The sequence below is a fragment of the Megalops cyprinoides genome, chromosome 9, assembly GCF_013368585.1.
Source record: "Megalops cyprinoides isolate fMegCyp1 chromosome 9, fMegCyp1.pri, whole genome shotgun sequence".
Lineage (NCBI taxonomy): Eukaryota > Metazoa > Chordata > Actinopteri > Elopiformes > Megalopidae > Megalops > Megalops cyprinoides.
The window spans coordinates 37,602,042-37,618,218 of NC_050591.1; the positions used below are offsets into that span (position 1 = coordinate 37,602,042).

At 41.9% G+C, this 16,177-nt stretch overlaps 1 protein-coding gene across 1 annotated transcript in view; it reads right to left on the reverse strand.

Moving 5' to 3' along the window:
• Positions 1-10,051: 10,051 nt before the first annotated feature.
• Positions 10,052-16,177, reverse strand: part of LOC118782841 (D(2)-like dopamine receptor) — a 40,599-nt gene continuing 34,473 nt past the window's right edge. Inside the window, exons 5-8 of the mRNA XM_036536437.1 lie at positions 14,462-14,661; positions 12,769-12,855; positions 11,912-12,257; positions 10,052-10,852 (exon numbers count right to left, since the gene is read on the reverse strand). Of these exons, the coding sequence (XP_036392330.1) occupies positions 10,656-10,852; positions 11,912-12,257; positions 12,769-12,855; positions 14,462-14,661 (830 nt within the window). The 3' untranslated portion in view covers positions 10,052-10,655. The remainder of the gene's footprint in view (positions 10,853-11,911; positions 12,258-12,768; positions 12,856-14,461; positions 14,662-16,177) is intronic.

Genomic DNA, 16,177 nt, shown 5'->3' on the forward strand with positions numbered 1-16,177 from the left:
TACAAAGCCCAGCACTCACATGGTACCAAATGTGGTTCAGTGCGTGGGTTCCATAATCACATTACTTTAGTTGTCCTAGCAGGCACTCTTACCCAGAGAAACTTGCACAGTACAATTTTTACACGTTATACAGCTACAGTATATAAATGGATATTTACTGAGGCATTTAAGGTTAGGTGTCTTGCTCAATGGTCAAACAACAACATGGGAACAGGTCCAGCAACATTTTGGGTCCTGAACCCTGCTCTGTAACACCATGTCACACTGTTGCTGGACAGACTCATAAGAAATACCCACAGTGTCTGAATAACCTCTGACCCAGTATGAGGGGAAGGCTACCTCAACTCCACTCCAACCCTAAATCCAGCCACAGACCAACCTTTTATGAATTAACATTCCATCACATTATTGGTGTTCAGCAGAGGCTCTTAGCCAGTGCAATTTACATGGATGACAATTTTTGCCCGTTATCCATTCATACAGCTGGATATTTACTGAGGCAATTCTGGGTTCAGTACTTTGCCCAAAGGTACAGCAGCAGTGGCACAGCAGGGAATCAAACTGGCAACCTTTTGGTTATAAGTCCTGCTCCTTTCCACTATGCTACACTGCTACACTGTCCCTTTCTAATGCAACAACATGTGACAGCATATCAGTTATGCAGCACTCTTGCAACACTTGGAATAACATAGTAATTACATATTTAGTGACAGTGTAATAACATAGTTAAAATGCAAACTTCATGATAACTTAATTGTCAGTTGTCACTTTTGGACTGCAGAGACCCCAGTTACTTCCTCTGTTTATACCTTCAGTTTATGAACAGTTTCAAATGGAATGATTCAGTTTCCTCATGGTGATAGTATCCATATGCTCTTTCTAGCCGGGATGAAAAGGGTTTGTTTTCATAATACATTGAAATGAAACCTTGCAATCCTTGCAGTGAAAATTTAGAACTGTAGATTGGGAGGGGATGTTGGCAACTTACGTGTAACTATTCATGAGATTTTCTGATCCAGTCCCTCAAATTCTCCTGAAATCATGCCGCTGCATTCTCTGTGATGATGGTATTCATTCTTTAAACCGCTCTTTATTCGGTTTAATCCGTTCTTGGTGTGGCCTCGTTGGGCCTGAGGTGACGCCGGCGGTGTCTGTTCTGCTTGTCGTTCCGTGTCCTCAGGTGCTCCCGCTGAAGGTCCTCTGACCAGGTGGAGCGAGGTTACCCGGCCCCTGTGAAAGAGCCTGTGCAGCTTTGGCACGAGTCCACAGAATGAACTGTATAATAACCCATAAAACGCATGAATGGCCACGGTTAGTTATGAATATTGACCCAATATTCATGATGCATCACAGCCTCAAGGGCCTTCCTGTTTGTTAAACAGGGGGATTAGGTAGTTAGATATTCAAACATGAGGGGAATTTTTAAAAATGTGCTCTTGCTGCTCATTCAGGGAATATAATTGCACTGTACTGCATAGCGTCAGTAATATCTCATAACCTCGCTACTGTTTCTCAGAATACTTCATAAGAATGCAGGGAACACACAAATCCTCAGGGAGGACACTAGTTACACGGGGAACATGTCTGTCCTCAGACAGCCCCGGTTATGCAGTGAATACAGCTATCCTCAGTGAGGCTTATTTATCGCGGACAGCAAAAGTCTGCATCAAATCAAACTTAATCCTGTGAGATCTTTTAGGTCTGCACTGCCCAGCTTGTCAATACAAAATTCAGACAAGACAGCGGTGTAATCATTAAAAGAAAAGCATTAACTGCAAATAAGGCAGACGCTGACCAATCAATGAATGGGGAACATAAGGAAATAAACTGGAATGGACATAACAAACACAGAAGACAAACAAAATTGAATGAATGAATGAATGAATGAATGAATGAAGATGGTATAAAGGAAACATGATGTAAGTAAATTATATAACTAGCTAAAAAAGGGAAATATGAAACAAAACCCAAACTCAAGGTTTCAGAGGGGGAGTTTAACAGCTGCAGGTCAAATCTCAGAATATCATAACCCGATAACCATGATTTTGCCTCAGCTGGCAAAAAAATAACGGGACCTGGGGCTGACTGTACCATTTAGCTATTAGGATACCAGCCTCGTCCAATCAGCATCTTGAACATTACGTAACCACTTCTGTATTTGACATAACAATAATATACACCGTAAACAGTCCACAGTGCCTGTGAGGAGTGGTTGCACAGCCCAACACTGGTTCCCTACAGGCTGTGGCTTCCTCCTTCCTTGTCAGATGACCTCACAAGTTCTGTTTTCCACTATAAGAGAGTCCAGTTTATGTGTTGAACAGATCAATGTCAGTCCATAGGTTATGACACACCTGTAATGAAACCATGCCAATGATTTCCCCTACAGCACCATACTGCAGCACTCAGGAACAGGTTTCTGTCTGGAGGGGTGTAAACACATCTGTTGTTGTATGTTTCAAGGTTTGGAGCTGTAATGAACTCTGGGATAAAATGGCCTCTGTACGGAGTGACCTCCCAGTTGCTTCCTGGCAGAGCGGGAACAGCAGAGGGAGAGAGACGAAGCCCATGCAGGTCCTCTGAGACACAGAGCAAAGCCTCCCTCACAGGAGAAGGATGGAGCTGTCACTAAAATAAAGACATACAATGGGAAGCAACAGGAGATCACTGACAAACTATGCTCACAGCATATCCATCATGTGTGTGTGTGTGTGTGTGTGTGTGTGTGTGTGTGTATGTGTGTGTAAGCGAGCTAGCAAGCGCGTATGTGCATGTTCGTGCATGTGTGTGTGCGTGTACGTGTTTGGATGCACGTGTGTGTGTGAGTGTGTGTGTGTGAGCGTGTTTTAAATACAATTACTCCGCAGCCTGTTGAAATGTTATGGTAATTGAAATGAACCACGAGGAATTAGTGCTCATTAAACAGCAGTCAAACACAGATGAGCATCTCCAGGTACTGATGTCATCATAGTGCTTTCTGCAGGTCTCGCTTCTTACACCACAACAACTGCACTGATGCCATGAGGAGAACAATAAAAGCATGCTTTTGAAATCAGACCTGCTTTAATCTATTTCAGTCAGAATATTTTATTATCAAAGAGACATCCTTGTCAGACGGATGTGCTTAGACCTTAACTCTAATGGGGAATAAAGCATGGCCAGTACCTTATTAACGATCCGAGCCCCTAGACATGTCCTTAAGCGAGTTCCTGTTTCAATTTAAGTAAACCTCAACAATTCTCACATCTGAACTGAAGTGATTCATCTTCAAAATTACTTTCTTCCATTACATCATATTCAAACACTGCCTGTTAATAACATTGCATTCTGCTGTTCTTTCTGAGGCAGTTTTAGCTGTTACAGTGTTATTGAACTCTCTGCCCTCTCACCATTTAGCCCTTAGCGCAATCCTCAGAAGAGCTTTAACACAGACTTTCAGAATGATACCGGCTGGAGTTCTGGCCTTGTTCTGTCCCAGGAGCATCATTCAGAGACAGCTAGGCGCTTTGCTGTTGCTCCGTTGCGAAAAGGCTTTATTTGGTTGAACTGACATGCACTTTGTCCTTAGCTGCAAGCATCACCAAGGAGCCAGCATTTTTTTTTTTTTATCTCAGACCAGACCACAGGGAGAAAGTGTGGTGCCTCTGGGACACACTTGCATCACTGTGTCATGGTGTGCACAGTGGTGTACTGGCCATCAGGCAAATCCCAGTGGGCCGCCGCATCGGTGGGCCGGTGGACCATCAAAAAATCCATAAAAAAGTTTTTACCAGCCCTCTCTGTGTGCTTATCATCTGATGAAATGGTTCAATTGGGAGAACTGAGAAATGAATGTTTATTTCAATAACAAGATACCATAATTTCATCAATGCATTCACTGTTAAGGCATGTTGCACAGCAGTTTTCAATGACACACGTTTGCATGTAATCCTTTACTTTGACACTGACTAAGTCACGTCATGATTAGTTCAAACAGAGTTTAGGTGCATAAGATTTCCAACAACACGTTCATCTAACCTAAGTAAAATATTGCATTGCCATCGCTGTTTTTTTTAACTAACGCTAAATAAAATGAGACAAGTTTTCAGCGTTAGCTGTGTGCTGTTATCAAGGCAAGCAAGCTACCTAGCTAGCTAGCTGGCTACCTAGTGGGTTAAAGGGAACTTCAGGACCGCTGAAGTCCAAGTTGTACCTAGCTAGCTAGCTGCATATGATAGCCTACGCAATGATATAAAACTAGCTACGTGATGTATATTCAGAAGAATATAATCATTCATTAAAGTCCATGCACATTAACTAATTAAGAGGTAGTCTCAGTTGTAGACAGAACTTGAGAATTGTAGCTGAATATACTTTAATTCCCAAGCCCCCCTCCCGGGCCGGACCTAGAGGATAAGTCCAGGGTTGAATTTCTTTCCCAGTACACCCCTGGGTGTGCATATTAGCATATTATTTCGTAGAAAGGCGGGACCTGGGTGGTCCATCTCCTGCAGCTCCCCAGCTGATCCTGCAGAGGGCAGCATCCTGCCCCCTGCCTCACCCAACAGCAGAACCTCGGAGGGACGTTCCTTCCTCTTTTACACACAAACACACATCCCTACACACGCTGGTTCCACACGGCCCTCCCAGCTCGGCAGCTGTCCATCATCAGGGGCATGAGCTACGAGCAGCGGAGGAGAGGAAAATGAGATACTGATCAATGCCATAAGGGGCTTAGACACAGCGGGAGCTATGCTGTGGAAGCTCTCGTGGGCAGATCTATGGCAGACGCAGACCAACAAGATTACACTGCGCATTCAGGGGCCGTCTGTGGTATTCTCACAGGTCCCTTAGTGCTGTTTTGCTGAGAGAAGATCGAAAGGCCAGCCACTCTCACAGTGTGCTGCTCGGGCTCTCAGAGCTGCGCAGGAGGACCCTGGGGAAGAACAGGACGTCTGGCAGTCCCCAGCGGAGCCGCGGGTCCCATTCAGAGAGGAACAGCAGACCTGCCTGCAAGACGGCAGCACATTATTCCCCCGGGGAGTGCAGGACTACGTGTAGCGGCGGCCTGCAGAATGCTAATAGCAGCAGGTGATGGAGCGGGTGAGGTAGCAGAAGAAACCCCTGCACAGAGACGTCGTTAAGGGCCGACACTCCGCTGGCCTGAGAGACGTCGGAAGACATGACCGTGCTGGAGCTGGAACCTCTGTGGGAGTGTGAGGAGGGTGTGCGGGCTCGAAGCGGGGCGCTATGAGCCGGGAGGGGGAGACGAGGGGCTGGCTGCAGGAGAGGTCCCGTTTGGGAGGGCCCCGGAGCCACTCGGAGGACAGCTGTGGGCAGCAGGAGAGGGGCAGCAGCCTGGCTTTGGGGGAGGCATGCAGGCTGCATGGGGAGTGTTTCCCCACTGGTGATGCCTCTCAGACTCTCTTACACATGCACTATATGGGAATTCTGTTGCAGGACAAATAGATGCTCACAGCCTACTACTACCACAACGGCAACTACTGTCACAGTTAATCATCATTAATTCATCAATTCAAAGATTTTGGAAATCATTAGGATCTCAGCCTGTGACCTTTGGTGATCTTTTACATGTTTTAGTTATCTTAAAAAATCACTGAAATGATGATTGTCCCACTACATTAACAATTTAGACAATATAATTTTTTTTTTCTTTTGAATTACATATTATTCATAGCCACATTAATCATACACCAAAATACTGGCCAATGATGAGTGCTCTTTGAGTTTATTTAATGTAGGATACTGCAGAACCAATGCTTTAAATAAAGTTATCTATAGAATATGTTCAGTTTTCAGTCTGAAAATGAATTTTCTTGCTCTTCACGTGCTTAGGGAACTTTACTGTTTGAGGTGCCTTATGGCTTTTTGCTTGTGCTGTTCTCTACCTCACTTTTAAGTCACTTTGGATAAAAGCGTCTGCCAAATGAATAAGTGTAAATGTAAAGGTGTGTCATGCTTCAAAGTCTTCATTAAATCATACATGAAAGCTACCAAATCTCAGCAAGTGAGTATCACATCAATGAATAAGCAGCACTCAGCATTGCATCAGCAGAGTAAATATAAATCTACTTTGTCCCAGAGCAGTAAGCAGCACACATCAGAGCTACATGTCGCAGGCTTCTGCCTCACTACGCTTTACCTTGGACTTCATCCTCAGGTAACCAGCTTTATAGATATTATCATTACTTTTTAATCAAAGCATCATATTACCATGTTATGTCTCAATGTATTCCTTACAGATCTTTCAAACATGCACAATATGTGAACATGCATACAAATTTCACCAAAATTCACTGAGGAACATAAAATGATGTGTCTCTTGAAAAGCATCAGTAATGTATTTATGCATCGCACTGACAGACTTGCTCTCTGGTCTTGAGTAAGTAACAGTCTCATCATATTCCATTCCGATTGGCTGTGATTTCAGAGGAAGTCCTGCGCCTTGGAGGGGCTGCCCCGCTGTGAGGCAGACTTTGGAATTGGCCCCCAGTTGCATCATGAAATGAGTTGACAGTCCATTCTCTAATGTTTACTCATGCAGGGCACTTCAGCGCTGCTGTGAGCTCCTTCAGATTTTCAGCTTTCTGCGCTCTTTAAGAGCCAAGACGTGCAGCCTTCCAGTGGGGGCAAGCAAACCCCTCCCCTCCTCTCCCTAATCCGCATCCCCTGCCTCTTTGATCAGAGTTACTGCCGTGAGCTGAGCAGAGTCCTGACTGCAGGAAGCAGGGCTACGCTGTCCTATTTGGGATCGTTTTTCCACACAAAGACATCTCAGAGGTTCAAAGCTTGGGCAAAGGAAGTGAAATGTATTGAAGTTTTAAGAGTCACGTCCAGCTGCTGCGTGTCACTAACACCATGGTGTCAGTGTTGTCTCAGCCCTCAAACCTGCTCATATCCAATGTGATATTTTATTTCCCAGAAAGGAGAAATATTGTGGCTTTCCCTGGTTTAAGGCTGAATTTGTGGTGGATTCAGTTTAATCCCTCAGCAGACAGTATGTGCAGACACCTGAGCACTTCTGATCCATTGAAAATTGTTGGTTGTGTGCACACTGGAGAGATTTTGATTAACTGGAATGTTTCTGTGGATATTTTGACCAAACAAAATGATCCTCGTGATCTTTTGGGGGTAGATGGTCTTGGCAAAAAATGTGATTGAATGAGTGTCTATAAGTTACGGAGGTACTGCGTTATTGGAGAGGGCTGTCCTGTACTGTAAGAGATAAAAGGAGGCCCCCTGATTACTTGGATGGTCCAGATATTAGCATTTTCCTTTTTTTTCCATTCTATGAAGTAGTACACATTTAATATTCACTTCAAAGATTTGTTATTCCTAAATTGAAAGATATTATGTGATATTATGTATATAATATAGTATATAAATACTAAAAACAGTGCTTTAAATGTTCTTTTATGAGATTGAAAAATTCTGTCTCCTCATGGATGCATGGCTGGCCGCCCTCTTTTTGCTTTTCCACGAATCTCAGTTTTAATGTGAACATTTTACACAGGTTTTTAAAACTTTTCAAACCAGCCCTTCAGACTCCCTGTAATCTTTGGGACAAGCAATTTATATTTAGATCTTGAAATTTGGGTTTTTCCGCATCAAGCACTTCCTCACCTTGCTTTGCTTTTAATCACCATCGATTAATCAGTTAAATCAGGTTTCAGTGTTTAAGCCTTTTCATTAAAGGCTTTTAAATAAGTAAGGACCTACGCCCCTCCAATAGTGCTGCGTGTTATACAATCCATTGCCTGTTGCACAAATACAGCATTGCATCATGGGAGATGGGCAGTGACTGGCAGTGCTCTCTCACACCTGGTGCCGTCATGAGCGCTGATACAGCAGTGAGCAGAGGGTGGCTCACCCAGCCCACTACCGTGGACTCCTGGGTCATCAATAGATAATAAAGCTAAAAAAGGCAGTTTGCATTCCACACAAAATAATCTACTGTATTTGTGACACATTTCTTCCCCTTGTCATTAAGAGGACAGCATGTAAAGCACTATAAAGGTCACATGACTTACCTCCAAGTGGAGTATGTGGGTATTCTCCCTAGATTTCAATAGTAGACACTGGCAGAGAAGGTGGAATAGCTTTGACATTGATTTTATTTACACTGTATGCACAGTTAGCAGGAGGGGGATGTATACATACAGAGCATCTGCATACAACACAAAAGCTTGATGCTGAACATTCAGGTCATGTGTGAGATGAACATTTTTTACAAATTGCTGACCACAAATACCAGTGAGTGATCAGGAAACTTTACCATTTACAAAATGCATAACAAAGAAATACATTGATTTCACAATTATGACTATCTGGTCTTCAAAGAGTTTTTATATTACTCTTAGCCTTAGTGTATTTATGTACAGTAACTACTGACTTAGGTCTTTATTCATTTTATGAAAATAATAAAGCTTTGAATATATGTCTGTGATCATTTACAGGATTATTACACGTGATTTTTCAAAGAAAACTTTAAAAATGAGGGTACAGTCTAATACAAAATTATTATACTTGTACAAACCTGGCAACCGTACACTCACTCTCAGTCTTTCATTTTCCAAGAGTATGTTATAAACACAGGCATGGAACCCTACATTCACCGTACCTGCCAAACCCCATATGCTTTAACATTCTTCGCTTACTTTCATTAACATTTATTATATACATTAACCATGGAGTTTTATAGGCTGCATATTTCTGCATTTTACGGTGCAGCTGCTGAGCTGCGCTGAATAAGTTGTAGTATGTGACATCATTAACGCACTTTTACGTTGTGTTTGTTATTTCATTCGACGTTGCTCCCATCATTTCTAAGCTTGTTATTAGTTTTAAAAACTAATTTATTCTTCGCCGATTGATAGTTTTCTCTAAAAGTTATATTTGGCTTATGTAGCTAGCGAACTGGCTACCGCGATCATTTCAACCCCCCGAGTTGGATAACTTGGGGAAAACTTTTCTTTACAAAGTAACCTTAGCTAGCTGACTATGGATGTGCTCTTCAAAGGGTTAACTGGTTGTACAGATAAATACCTATATAAAATTGCACTTGTGTCCTTCTCTGTAAATTATATAGTAATAATAATATAATATAATAATATAATTAAGCAACAAAGTAAAGGGGAGGCACATTATAATTTTTCAATTGATTTTTTTTTCATCTTTTTTTTTTTTGTCATATTGGCTTAATACTCGACATGATCAGACATGATCAGAGCTGACTCTGAAGAAACAGGAAGAGTGAAGTTTGCCTGTATATAGCAGACACACATTTTGTTCCTTTAGTAGCTTTAACAGTCAGCCTGAATGCTTCTTTTTATTATTCAATTATTATCAATTATTCATAGAGCTATAACGGGTAATGAAAATATCTCTCCTTGTAATGCACCATGTTTGTTTTTTAACACCCCCAAATCTTTGTGTTTTTGCAATTGAACATTGATCTTCAGGATGTACACATCTATGTAATACAACGATGTCTCCTTTTCAGACTGTGCATATACTTTGCGATCCAGCAACCAAATATCTTCTCTTTCCTTTTTGTAGTCTGTACAAGTACAATAAAACACACTAAAATGTGTACAATATGCAATACATTTTTTACATTAATTTATTATACATTCTCTGGATTTTTGTACAACAAAAACAAACATTCATAAGACAAGAATTTATGTGAAGGAACAATGCAACATGCATTGAATTTTTGTCACGGGCTTATTGATCCTTGCAATATATAAATTGAATGCATTTATAGCGAGCATATACAGCAGTTTAAAGGTTAATAAATAAATGTAAATGTAGAGTATTAAGACACATTTCAGCCACCTGGGTTGTGATCTTTATGAAGAGGTAATGTTGATTTATCCATTCCAGTCACAGTTTGTGGGTTTCCGGGGGGTACAAGCAGATCTGATTATTCGTTCATCCTTTATTTTTGGTGTTGCTGCACGCTTGAAAGCTCTTGGATCTTTTTTCACCATTCATATTCATATTCACCATTCATATTCATATTCATATTCATCATTCATATTTGTCCTTGAAATTAATACTGAATTGGTGACCTCTCTCTAAGCTGCTCTCCTAGAAATGTCATACAGTGAATCCCAAACCAAACCAGCCAGACAGCGACCAGCAAACTCAGTCCGTCCACATCAATAATCAGGAAATTGGCACAGCAGAAAAACAATGTCCACCTACAAACCGCACATCTTCTCCCAGCCGAGACAGTCCATTTACATCCTAAGTGGCCTTGTGGATTCAAGCACTGAACCCCACTGCCCATTGTGCTTATAACAACATCAATCCATAATATTAACAAAAATCAAACTTCTCTCCCAGTTCAGTTCTCATTGTCAAATTCCCTGAAGACAATTTTCATTCCCGTTTACGGCAGTGTGGTCCACCAGGATGCTGAATCCATTGACCCTGGACTTTTCCCTCCTCAAATGAGAAATGGATATCCCTCGAAACATGTTTTGAATTATGAAATATGAGCCGTCTTTTGCGAAAGGTCTCTTCATACCACCTCATCTGAAGGCACAGTATGAGCTGGACACATGTTTGCGCTGACCTTGTTCGGATCAGCTGTCTTATAAATCCAGACACTGGCTGCTCTCTCCATTTTGCTTCTGTGAATGTTATCCTCAGCAGTGGAGTATCTTGATGAAGGCCTTCCTGAACTCGATGTTAAAGGTGGTGTATATGATGGGGTTAACCGCACTGTTCACGTATCCCAGCCAGGTGAAGGCGTTGTACATCTCGGCCGGGACCTGGCACTTTGTGCAGTGAGTGTTTAAAATGTGAGTGATGAAGAATGGAAGCCAGCATATAATAAACACACCTGAGAAACGAGAGCAAGAAAACAAGCAGACAGTTCAGAGCTATGAAAATGTGCGTCTTTCCCCAGATCTTTAATTTAATTTAATCCATCCTACACATGGAGTGCAGCTCACCGTTCTGTTCGGTAAACATTACTGCTCATAGTACAATTATTCCCAGGTTATTCAATTAAGTCATCACAGATGTACAGTTCATCATCACTCCCCCCCATTACCTGTGCCTTTACCCTTCCACAAGGACAAGGTAACCATGCTCTCAGTCTCCACGTAATTATCATAAAGAATGAAGTTCTACACAGAGGACATTATAGGCTTTCCTGATGAATCCTTACACTGATGGAGGTCTGCATACCTGCATATTGCTCTTTTGAAAACTGTGTTTGTAAGATTCTTACTATCACAACACTTACAAATAAAATGTAAGGAATATGAGAGCATCAAGGTAATGGTCTACCAAGAGTTTTCATACATAAAAAGTGCTAGATCTCTCATTCTTCTGATTTCCTGGTAAAAGTCATTTTAACATCCCTAGTTCTAAAGTTAATACATGGACAGAGCCATCATGTAGCTAACAAAGTAATTAATCAGATTTTAAAATTGGTGCAACAATTGTTAAAGTTGCTGAAAAACACTGAACAACACAACAATGATCAAAGGAAATCTATATGAGCATATTGGACACAGTGAAGTTTGCACATAATTACATTGTGTGAATTGTGTGTTTTTACTCTTCTCTGAAAAGCTATGGGTCCAATTTACACCAATCAACTTAATATTGGTTCATTCCTCTTAGTGAAACAAGTATGCAAAATACTGCCACCTAGTGGTGTTCATTTTGCACATTAAGATGCAAGTTTTTCCTCATAATTGATTTGTGTTCAACAGCAAAAAAAAAAAAAAAACAAATAACACAGGGGATTACTCTTTTAGTAAATGTTTGTTATGCTGAAGGTGACACTTCAGTTGCGCTATATTCTGTATATTTCCATAAATACCAGTGGACAAAACCATCTTCATTTTAATCCGTCAGCTGAAATGAAAACAAAATGCTCGAGACTCACCCAGGACAATGGCCAGCATCTGAGTGGCCTTCTTCTCCTTCTGCTGTGAGATCTTCCTCTTGCTGAGCGTCTTTACCGATGAGCGGGTTTTGCCGTTGGGCAAGGCCTGGGTCTCAAAGGCTTTGGCAACTTTGGGGATTTGAGGGCCTTTTGTGTGTCCGTTCTTCTCTGCTTTGAGCGGGCTTTCAGGCGGCGAGGGAGGGGCGGAGCTTTGGCAGGGGTTAGGGGTGGAGGGCACAGCTGGCTGGGCGGTGGACGTGAGTCTCTTTCTCTCTGGAGGGTTGGCACCAGCCATAGTGTTCAGTTCTGCATCTTCCCCTCGCTGCACAACCTCCTGAATGAAGATCTGCCATTGAGAGAAAGAGGGGGGGCACAGGGTCAGTCAGTGTGTCTGTCTGCTCAGGGGAATCTGTTATGGCGCATTTTGTTTTACAATTTTATTGGCACCAAAGGGCTGAGTAAATAAATAAATTACAATACACCTGGACGTGCAGTGAGCCTCTCTCACTGTTTACGTTACAGTGTGTATAATGAGTCAGGGGGAGTCCCAGGGTTACTGACATTGGGCAGAGGGAAACAGCAATGGTCTGCTGGTACCACTGGTACTTACTTAAGTCAGGTAAAGAAAAAGTAAAGTAAAATAAAGAAAAACGTCATATTTTTTGCTGTGTGTGTGTTTTCTTTAGTTTTGCATCATATATTTAAACCCTATTTGAAAGGCATAAGGTTTTAATCTTCATCTGTTTTTAATCATTTAAATGACTGGATAATGAAGGTGACATTGTTTGCTTCTATAGACAGATGTCCTGCTATTTGCTGATATTTGTCTGTTAGAGAGAGTGGGATTATTGACATACCACTTTCTTCTTGCTGACAGGAAAGCTTCCGTTGGACTTCACGATCACGGTGCACAGTTTCACGTCCTCCGGATTGGTGCATTTCTCCTGGGAAGACACCACAGGAAGACACAGCACAAGGTCACCCCACCGCTGCTGCTGAGAAATCTCCTGCAGAAACATCCTGCCTCCAACAGGAGCCAAAGCACCGGAGACTGTAACCTCGGTGAGTTCACACAGTCTTATGAGCAGGTGTCACGTGTTCACACTCAGTACAGCGGAGGAGTGAGCCTGTTGTTACAAGAGTACACCGTACACAGGTCCCAGAATCGATTCATTTCCCCCCTCTCCTAACTGCATGTTTATTTAAACGACATCACTTCCTCTTTGTGAGCCACACAAAGGCACAGAGCCTCTCTGACGGTGAAGAGCTGAAGGAAGCGGCGTTATTTCACCCATTAATATTTCCTCTGCTGAGACCATTGATCTGTGCTGTGCAATTACAAAGAAACTGCCATCAAATCAATACAAAGAAACAGAGGTGACGTTTGGCAGGGTGTAATTACTGTTGCATAGCAACTTTCATGAGGCATCAGCTAAGGGCCTGAAGACACAGAGACACCAAGCCAAGGACATCCTTTAAAATTACTGCCTCTGTACAGCATAGCTGTCTTCATTACTTCTAATATGTATCAGTAAAGCATCTTAATCTTGCCTCCAGGGAAGCCTTTCTGAGTTTGACTAGGCCACTATAAGACACCTGTTGTTTGTGATGATTATCTTCAAAATAACAGAAAATTCCAGGCTCGCAAGTTACGCAATGCAGTTACGCGCTCAACCCTTTTGCAGTTAATGCCTATTTAAGTTTGCTCTGTGGCTATTCATAATGATAGATTCCCATTGTTGTGAATGCAGTCTACGCGTATGCAACCACATGACCATGTTACCATGGTAAAATGCTGTTTTATTCCAAGCTGTTGGAAAGTTGTTGGAAAGAGTATTGCAAACACATTGTGCCAAATGTTTTAGTGGGTCCCAGGCCCTGTGTAAGTAATTGATGAGTTCCTGCAGACTGTAGAACGTGTAAATGGCATGTGGAGCCAGGGTGCTTGCTGTTAGCTGCGGGGAATGCCACTACTCCGCATTCAGCAGAACGCTGGAACCAAGCTGCCTCTTTTCACTTCTTTAATATTTTATTTGGTCTGAGGCTCGTGGCATATAGTTCAGGGAATTCTGCCAGGAATAGATCAAATTTCGCCTATGTATTTGGCAGGTCACCTAACTTCATATCTGGGAAGAATATTTTCCAACTGTCCTAATTCTCTACACTTAATATCTTATTTACTGCATTGGTGTAATTTGGTTGCTCCATACTTGATGCTTAAATTCAAAAAGTACATTAAATCACAGTAGCCACAGTATTGGCTAGGTATTAAAATTTTGGTTCTGTGGTTTTAAAGTTGTACAGAGACCATTCCATTACAATTAAGCTGAATGTTAATATCTTACTCTTCTGACTGGCGTTGATTCTGATCAAATTTTATTTGTTATGGCATGTGATTTTTACAGATAATATTGAGTAATTTACTGCACTTTGCGACATAGTGCTTGCTGTGCTCTATCCGGCTGATGCTGATGGACTGCTGAATGAAAGGACTTGTGTCTGGTGCAGTGCTCTGTGTCTGTAGCGTCCCCTCTGCGGCGTCGGGGTCACCTTCAGGGTGGCGTTGGTGTCCACGTCGGCCGGCTGGCAGGTGCGCTTGGTGTTTACGCGTTTCCGGCGCTTGCGAAGGACCACATAAATCTGCACGTACACGAGGAGCGTAATGATGAAGGGAACGTAGAAGGACACGATGGAGGAGTACACGACGAAGGCGGGGTTTGCGATCACGCACAGGGCGTCGTCACGCGTGGCTGAAAGAGCACAACACAGGGGTCAGAACAGAGCTGGCGTCTAATTGAGGCTCTGTTGCATCTGCAGTATCCGTCAGAGAGTAAGAAGCTTCAAGGCCATGTCATGCCATCTCCTCATACTGCAACGCCTTTGCATGGCAAGTTTGTGCAAGAAATAAAACAGGCAGTTCACTAATATGTTTCAGTTCCTTTGAACTTTCATCAGAGTGTTGCTGTGTAACTTTATACTAATGGCATGTTATATGGTCTATGCTATAAATACATTTTACAGTAGGTTTAAAGGTATACAGATGGGAGCCAGTGTTTCAGTGCTAAAACCTGGATGGCGTTTCATTCCCTCAATTATGATGCTGAGTGTTACATTAATATGCACGATAACCAGAGCAAATAAGGAAAATAATGAAAAGATAAACATAACCAAGCCCATGAAACATGGAGCGATGTGTATTTTGTGTCCAATAGTAACAGCGGTCAAAAATATATAGAAATCACATTGTTGGCGATCATGCAGTGCAAAGGCTTTTCGGATCAGTAATGGTTAGTATGGCTATGAGTGGACACAATGCAAGTGGAAGAAAATGCACAATTTGCACAACCAATCAGACAAACTCAAGATTCAATGCGACTGAATTGCTTGCAGATGCATTTCTGGGTCTGTTGTAGAAGGTAATCTCACTTGGCTCTTTGCTCTTGTGGAAAATCTATCATTACAATTCTTCCCCCACAAAGAAGAATAACGGAGAGCTTAGACAAGTGTGAAATAGCCAGTAGACACAAAGGCAGAAATCAGCAAATGTACGATTATATGGCAGTGAAAGCACAAGCTACAACAATGAATAATTGAATTGCGAAGTGTAATAGCTGGTGTTATGACTGTAGATATAATTGTAGTGACATTTACTGCTGTTGGGCATCTATGCCATGCCAGACTATTGCTATGGAACAGACTGCCCTATGGAATCTACAGATTCCCCAATTACTCACAACACACATATGTGTACAATATGTAGCTATGTGAGTATGGTAGATCTTTACACATTTTAATAACTTGCAGGAGGAATATGCATACCAATGCAGATGCATAGATATATAGATAGATAAACTGCTAATAATAATATGAAGAAGAGGAATTAATTATAACTTAAACTCATTTAAACTGCCTGGTGAGTAAAGAAAAAATCATATAATGTATGTAATGGAAACACAGAAGGTTACAGTAGGACATACAGAAGATTGATGGCATGAAAAAACTGTCATTATATGCAAAAGGAGTTCATGGAGAATGATTTCAAGGGATTGTAGGGCTGTAGGCAATAGCTGGGTCAAGGAGAGGTAGTGAAAAAGGGGTCATGTTCTCATCACTAAACAAGGACTGAATGAGCATCTCTGGCTGTATCAGCCGTGACATTACATGACAGCTGGTAGAGATGATTGGCGCTGGTGCACGTTGACTATATAGCCAATTATGAAACAGAATGTAAACATAACTGCTCTTAATAAATCCATTAAAGATGGA